The 8707-nt window shown below is 35.5% G+C and overlaps 1 protein-coding gene across 1 annotated transcript in view; it reads left to right on the top strand.

Moving 5' to 3' along the window:
- Nucleotides 1-8072: 8072 nt before the first annotated feature.
- The window catches only part of rragd (ras-related GTP binding D), a 122134-nt gene continuing 121499 nt past the window's right edge, over nt 8073-8707 (top strand). The window contains exon 1 of the mRNA XM_030125880.1: nt 8073-8278. Coding sequence (XP_029981740.1) covers nt 8155-8278 — 124 coding nt within the window. The 5' untranslated portion in view covers nt 8073-8154. The remainder of the gene's footprint in view (nt 8279-8707) is intronic.

Here is an 8707-nt window from a genome sequence, read left to right as displayed (position 1 = left end):
AGGAATGAATGAATGAATGAAATCATGTATTTTCCAATATTTAATTCACTGATCATGTAGATTTTCATAAAAAGCTTAAAGTTGAGGGTAATTATATCAGAAACAGAAAAGTCAAAGTAAAGTGACTTTTTCAGCAAAGACGTTCTTAATTGAACATAAACCAAGTGTTTCCATCCACTGTCATTAATCCAACTCCATGGGTTTTACTGGTGAATCAATGTTGTAGAAGATGACAGTGTTTCCATGTTCACTACGGAGCCTCTGAACGTCCAGATGAGTCATATCTGATGACCATGAAAAGATGACAAACTGTATTTTACACCAGTTATTTATGTGTATTGATAGGATTAATGGATCAACAGGTTTTAAACAGTTTACGAGTAGATGCTTTGTGGATGTTTGGGTCTTTATGGGTTAAAATCAGGATAAGCATCATCATCTTCTCATCAAATGACTTCAAGTTACCTGTAAAAGAATTTGCATTTCACTTCACTGTGGGTGTAGTTTCCTGCATACTTTTCAAACTGGCTCTTCCACATCCTGTGCTGAAGGTGAGATCATTTCAATAATAGAAACCACGTATGAACCAGTGTTTGTTTAAATTTACACTTGACATTAAATGAACTAAGCCCACATCAAACTCCTTTTGGATTATGTTTTTATACATTTTATACCTGCAGATTGATAAGTGTTTTTGGGCCATTAAATCACTGATAATATGCAGGTTATGTAAGTGGTAATGCCTTTGGGAGTTGTTTTTATGAATTTATGTCCTTTATGTGTGTTGTGCACATGTTATGGATCCACAGAACATGTTTAATAAAAATTTAGGTCAAACACCACACATTCTATTCCATGACCTACTATCTTGGTTTTTTTCCCCAGGGTTTTTTGCAGACATTCTTTTATTTTTCCTCCCCAAAACCCTAAATCAGCTTTCCGACCCCAACACCCTTGATGTCATATTTAATACATATGTACAAAAATTTGATATATATTTAATGCAAGATAAATTCCGTTGATTGTTCCACTTTTACTAATGTCACCTCACAGCAAGAAGGTCCTGGGTTCGATTCCAACCAGGGTCCTTTCAGAGTGGAGTTTGCATGTTCTCCCAGTGTTTGCATGGGTTCTCTCCAGGTACTCCAGCTCCCTCCCACCATCCAAAGACATGCACTGATAGGTTAATTGGTTCACCTAAAATGGCTCATAGGTGTGAATTTGACATGTATGTTACTGTTAAGAAATGGACAGTTTATTTTTGTGCATTATTGTTATGAAACAGTTTATTTTTGTTCTTGATATGTGTATTATTGTCATGAAAAGACAGTATATTTTTGTTTTTAATATGTGTATTATTGTTATGAAATGACCAGAGTTTATTTTTGTTGATATGTGCACTATTACTGCTGCAAAATGGACAGAGTCCATATGTACAGCAATTTTGTGTTTTCTGCATAGTCAGAATTTGGTCTGATATGTGTAGGATTTTTGAGTTACTTACGGAATCTGAAATAGAAATTTAGGGTAGGTAGAAGGATGGAGTAAAGGGGTGGGAGATTCTAAATTAAACTTTATCCCACTCCTTTCTGAATGTTTGATTTTCTTTTTATATAAATTCTTTTGTTGTTTGGTTTTAATGTTATGTTCGAAATAAATAAACAAACAAACAATGTGAGAGTGACTGGTTGTTCATCTCTATATGTATTTGTAACTGGGGTGTTTCAAGAATACTCGCAACTTTTGTCAACCAGAGGGCCAATATTTTTACCATGGTGAAATTGCTCAAAACTCACCTGGTCCCTAAGACAGGAACCTAAGGAAGAAAAAACTGAAAACTGTTTTCAAATACTATGCTTTATTATGAAATAACAGCAATTAGAAAACCATGACAACACTGTGGTTATGTACGGGACACACCCACCAAAAATAAGGTGAATGATGATAAAAATGTAATTCTCATCAAGAAAATGGGTTCCAGTTGGCAGGTTTTCCCAAGCATAAGTGAGCTGAGGTACTTTAAATCAATCTGAATGGATTTTAGTATCTGATTTTGAACCTGGTGCATTCTTAACGTCCAACAGCATTTTCAGGATTCGGTTCCATTTGTCCTCATTCCCCCAAATCACCAGGTAATGCCACCAAACAGCTCCTTTACAGTGAGTAGACATGTAACACTGTAAAACTAAGGGCATGAATCACTGGTCTTCGATCAAGGCTGAGAAAGTTAAAAAATTCAGAGTGTACAGTAGGGGCTATGTACGGGACATGAAGGTTAAGTATGGGACACTTGTTTGTTTTGCCTCCATGACCATCATTTTGAACTTGTTACTTCATGAAATGGGTAAAACATGATTAAACCATGTTTTGTAAATGTCATTTACTATTGCATGGTGGAAAGGGGGTTGTATCATTTGTATGAAACAGAAAAACATGACAAAGTGTCAACAATAACTAAAGAACAAACTTCCAAATACCTGAAATGTAGCTAAACCATAGTAACTGAAGTGTTTATGAGGCCTCAAAACTGATGTGGACTGAAGACTAACTTAAGTCTGATAAAAGGTGAAGTAAAATACTTCACTGACCATTGTCTCTTGTGCTGTCCCGTACATAACCCTTCCTGTTAGGGTTAGGGTTAGGGTTAACCTAACCCTGTGCATTTGAGGTTGAATGAGGCCACCATTAGAACATGAGCACATGTTCTAGTCAGAGAAAAGAAGTGAAAAAGTTTTTTTATGCATGACGCGAAATTCCCAGCAAAAAAAATTCACTTCTCAGGTACCATGGATGTAAAGCTTAAAACATCACTTATATTCCACACATCCTGGGTAAAATTGGGTCTACACTAATGAGATGGGTCATGAGATGCCCATCAAGGCCATCAGTTCAAATCAGCAAATCAGAATGTCAAGATTAGCTTAAATATATTAAGGTGTCCCGTACATAACTCACACTGGCAAAAAGTTATGTACGGGACACTCTTTTTAAAGATGGATAAGGATCACTGAATTGTTCTTTGTGCTATGATTTCTTCTTGTGAAGATTAAAGCAGTTACTAAACACATTCTTCCAGTGAAATATAGTTGCTCTAGTATTCAAAAGGTATGAACATTTGAAGCATGGTTATGTTCGGGACATGGCCAGTTTAGGTATGTTTCTTGCACTGTCAGATTTTGGAGATGTGCAGAAAGGTATTTCCAGCATGGGCTTCCTAAATTCCTTCTTTACAGTGATATTTTGGTCAATCTTCATCAGTGGGAAGAGTATTTGGCATAAACTATGAAGTCAATATCAAACCCTGCTTGGATGGAAAAGGCATGTTCCACACTGAAGTGGTTATGTATTGTATTGTATGTATTCCTGACGTGCAATGTTTCAACACTTACTACTGGCCTATTTCTAAAATGACAAGTTTCACATGTGGTTGTTTACCTTCCTCTGTGGTAAAGGACTGTACCTGATGTATTTTTTGGCCTTGCCTCTCTGTTTTATTTCAAGATATCACTTTGAAATTAAGTGAAAATTTTGGTTATGTACGGGACAGGTGAGAACGTCCTGAACAGAGGCACACCAATCACAAACAAGTTGGTTACTTGATGGCTGAACTAGTTATTCTCGATAACAGATGAGTATTGAATGAAATTGACATAAAAACCCATAAAAGCCTCTATTTCTTATCATCTGAGGGACAAAAGATTTAGAGGGTCAAAAAACCTGAGCAGTGGTTACGAAAACAGGTTTTTGAAAAACTGCTGTCATAATGTTAAGATCCATAAAATGTAGACCTAAATTGTTCTATCACTGAGGCAATACCATAGAGTATTCAAAATCATTCAATATGTAAGCAGTTGTTTGGGTTTTTAAACAGGGCAAAGGGTTGAAAATTGTGATTACCCTTTGGTTGACACAAAACTGGCAAAAAAAGGGTTATGTACAGGACACAAATGGAGTTGAGGAGGGAAATGTAGAGATTACTGACTGAATTTTCAGTTGTGCACATTGTAGATAATGTCCAACACACCAGGTAAAGAGTTCAGAATATGTCTATTACTGTACATTTCTGAGATTCACCATGGTTACAGGGAGTTTTTCCAACATTGCAAGTATTCTTGAAACACCCCAACTATCTATGTTTCTATATGTCAGCCCTGCGATGAACTGGCGACCTGTCCAGGGTGTACCCCGCATTCACCCATAAGTAGCTGGGATAGACTCCAGTGACCCCCGTGACCCTAGTGAGAATAAAGCGAGTTCAGAAGATGAATGAATGATCCTTATTTATTTGTTTTCAGCCAGATAAAAGCATCAGAATAATTTAAGCTTCAATGAATGACTTCTAAAATATAAATCCCAGGGATATGTGTGTGCTCTGCTTCAAGTGAAAGTAAAACAAATGGTCACGAAGAAAAATGGGCTGGACTGGTTTATCAGGTTTGATGTGTTCAGGTATGCATCGAGTGCTGCAAAGGTTGTTGTGGGGAAATGTCACAGATTTCCGTGTAATCCTAGAACTCGTGAGACATCAGCCGTTATGAAAAAAGTCCGTGTGTGCGTTTCCTCCTGCACTGACACACAAGCACTACAAATAAGATGGTTTTAAATCAGTTTCCAGAGTCTTTAAACCTATTTTACAAACAGACAGATTCAGAAACTATTTCTTGTCACATTCCATTTCATTAACTCACTTCTGTCTGATGTCTCTGGTCATAAATCTATTTGCACTTAAATGTCATTTTGCACCTTCTCATTCTGTATATTACAGCCACAGTTACTGTTAAATCCTGCTGTCTGTCTGTCTGTCTGCCTATTAACAAAGAAAAAGAAATGCCATGTCCACATCAGTCCATTCCCTGAACCCCTCCTCTGGCCTCCCATGTACTTCAGGATAAAACTGAATTTCTCTGAACTGTCTTTAAATCACACACCTCTGTGACCTTATCACTCCTAACAGTTCCTAAAGCCCACTTTTACTGTCAGGGTTTTATACTTGTCATTTGTGTGTTTTTTCAGTTTGGTTTCAGCATGTCTTTGTGCAACACATGAGGTCAGGCTTCTCAAACCACCCATGTTCTAGCTAAGTATGTTTCAATGTTTTCTAAATTTTTACTCTTGAGGAATGAAATCACTCCAACCCTTTTTAAACTAACTTGTATCACTTATATTTATTCTATTTATTGAATCTCGGAGGGAAGGGTGCGATATATCAACTGGGTGTAATACTTAATAGTGATTATGCTGATTTTTTTTTTTTTGTGACTGAATTGTTTTGTGATTGTATGTGTCCAACTGTGAATGCAGCAATGTGTAACACTGCTGTCCAAAACAAATTTCCCACATGGGACAATAAAGTTTATCCTGAAGCTTTTTACTGTAAATATTTTTGCTTTTTAAGTGCTATATAAATGACGTAAACCTTTCAGGAGGTTATGACTCTGATGTATTGTGATTTTTTTCATCATGTTTGACTAAGTAGGTCATGACTTCCTTCTAAATTCAAAGTTCACAGTAATGAATATACTGTAGAATGTTTTTTTTTAATGTTTAATAGATAATATTGTATATAATAGGTCATCTTTCATATTGTTTTATCCTTAACCCATAAAAACCCAGTGTTATTTTTGTGGCAGTTCCCAAATGATTTTTCCTCTCATTTAACTTTTCTTTTAGTGCTTTATCACCATTTATCATAATATTACTCTGTATTTAGCTTTTTTCTAATGAAAATCATGGATTTTTCTGTTTTTAATACACTGACCATGTAGATCAGTGGTAGATATTTGCTTGTGCTTGTTCTTCAGGTTTGACATGGTCGAGGAACCCAGTATCTCTCAGACTTCTGTGTGAGATGTGAGTCAGTCCAACCCGTCTGGTCATCTGGATCAGGCCGCCTGGTTATAAACCTGGTCTCTACACTGCAAAAAACTAAATCTTACCAAGTGTATTTTTCTCATTTCTAGTCAAAATATCTCATCACACTTACAATAAGACATAATCACCTACAGAGTAACTTTTCAGTGAGATATAAGAACTTATTTTTAGACAATAGATCTTTAAAATCTTATTTCAAGAAATCTTACCAAGATAATTTTCACTTGTTCCATTGGCAGAAAAAAAAATCTTGAATTAAGAATGAATGAATGAATGAATGAAAGAATCAATTACTTGTATTAAGGTAATTCGCAATATCCACAGGCTTACTTATAAAATGTTCCCCAGAATGTGTGTTTTTTTTTTTTTTTTTTAACAAAAAGTGTATTGGCACATCAACCTATACAACCACAACTGGCCCCACTCTCAGTTCGAGGGATTTCAATCCTGGACAAAAAATGTAACAATCATTTCATTAGAAACCGTCTCACTGAAATTCTATTCCCCGAAAAACAAAACAAAAATAATGTATTACAAAAACTGTATAAATCTTCAATTGATAAACTTAGAGCAAATTACATGAATTTCCCTGTGCCACCCAAAGTAAAAAAACAAAAACAAACACACTTTAAAATTATGAATAACATCTATAACATTTATCCCTCTAAGGATTTGCTCAGGTTACAGTTTAGCATTGATGATAATATTTGTACATTTTGTGGTGATGACATTGAGATTACAGACCATGTTTTTTTTGTTTTGTTTTGTTTTTTCTGTTCCATTGGTGGGTTGGAATGTTGTGTCAAAAAATGATACAAATGTGACATTGCATAAGCTTATTGAAACAATGGCACAGCAAAAGCATTACATTACTAAAGGTGAAGGTCTGAAAACATATTAGTATGGGACTTTTTTTTTTGGCCAGGCTGTGTATATGAGTGCAGTTTTATGACACTTGTGACTAATATATGTTTTTATACAGTTATAAAACCCTTTTACAATATTTCTTCCTTAAGTCTTTTCAGCTTCTTATTCAGCTTAATTTGTAAAACTCAGGCTAACCAATATTTTGAGTTTTTTTCCACAAAAGCATCATAATATTATTGTCTTTAAAATATGTTTTACTTTAAATAGTTTTAACTTCCTTTAGTTTTTTAATTTTATCATTGTTTGCTACATTTCAGCATCAGTCCAGCAGTGTTAAAGCACAGGTATTATTATTATTATTATTATTATTATTGTCTTTAGGGAATGTTTTACACAAAAGACTAGGCAAACTGGACGGTTGAGCCTTACCCTAGCTCACTATTACTATTATTATTATCAGTATTATTATTGTTATTACTATAGTTGTTATTAAGTCATTATTCACACTCTTAGGTCATCTTCATCCATCCAACTCACCCTCCCACCTGCTCATTTGACCACCATGGGGTCCAGAGCCTTTGGTCGCTCAGCCCCCCACCTCTGGAATACCCTCCTGGAACACATAAAAATTCAGACTCTGTCATCATGTTCAAATCCCAGTTTAAAACTTATCCAGACAAGCATACTCAATTCCATGGTTTCACTTTTGTGTTCTGCCATGTTATGTACTTATGTGTTTTATATATATATATATATATATATATATATATATATATATATATATATATATATATATATATATATATATGTAATTTTAATTGTTTTATTTTAACAATTTTGTACAGTGACTTGGAGTGTCCTGAAAGGCACCTATAAATGAAATGTATTATTATTATTATTATTATTATTATTATTATTATTATTATTATTATTATTATTGTTATTATTGTTGTTGTCATTATTATTATTACTATAATCAACACTATTATTATTATTATTTCCATTATTATAATTATCATTATTATTATTATTATTATTATTATTAGTAGTAGTAGTATTATTATTATTACCATTATTATAATTATCATCATAATCATTATTATCATCATCATCATCATTATTATTATTATTATTATTATTATTATTATTATTATTATTATTGCCATTATTATAATTATCATCATAATCATTATTATTATTATCATCATCATTATTATTATTATTATTATTATAATTATTATTATTATTATTATTATTCTATTTGGGCTGCAGTGTGTCGGAGCGGAGGCAGGGGGGGTGAAAGTTCAGCAGCATGGCTCCCACATATCAGGTGACAATGTGGGAAAGTTGGACACCACAAGCGGCTTGAAAACCAACCGGAGAAAAAGCCTCCAAGGAACGGGGAAGAAAGTCGGCATGACGAGCGAGAAGGCTCCGGCGCTGAGCGGGGAGGACGAGGAGGACGCGGCTCTGGAGTTCTTTGACGACGAGGACGACCTGGAGGCGTTTTCTGACGCAGAGCTGGGCTGTGAGGACGGAGGTAGGCGGGCAGAACCAGGCTGGAAGCGGGGGGAAGGTCACCCACACTGGAGCCCAGGAGCCCAGGGTGAGGGGGTGCTGGAGCGGCCTCACACAGCTGTCCCTACCGGGGCTGCGGTCCACTGCAGCCCGGTGCCTGCGGTGCTAACACAGGTTAGCTAACGGTACCGGAGCTGAGGAAGACTGTCCCCGGGGGTCAGTGGGACCCGGTGGGGGTCTGTGGAAACTTAGTCCCGTTTATTCACCTGCTGGAACTTTACTGTAGTCCTTTCACTTGTACTTAACTGCACATTTGTCCAGTCAAACTTTGTTGGACACTTGTCATTAATTGTCTTTATATTGTTAGCTTTTATTGGAGCTAATCATTTTTAAGCTAGTCTCTTATTCAGGTCACTATTATTATTTTCGGTGTTAAATTATTCCCAATGAA

The sequence above is a fragment of the Sphaeramia orbicularis genome, chromosome 22 (genome assembly GCF_902148855.1).
Source record: "Sphaeramia orbicularis chromosome 22, fSphaOr1.1, whole genome shotgun sequence".
NCBI classification, from domain to species: domain Eukaryota; kingdom Metazoa; phylum Chordata; class Actinopteri; order Kurtiformes; family Apogonidae; genus Sphaeramia; species Sphaeramia orbicularis.
The sequence above is the reverse complement of the archived record's forward strand: the minus strand, read 5'-3'. Positions and strand labels throughout refer to the sequence as shown.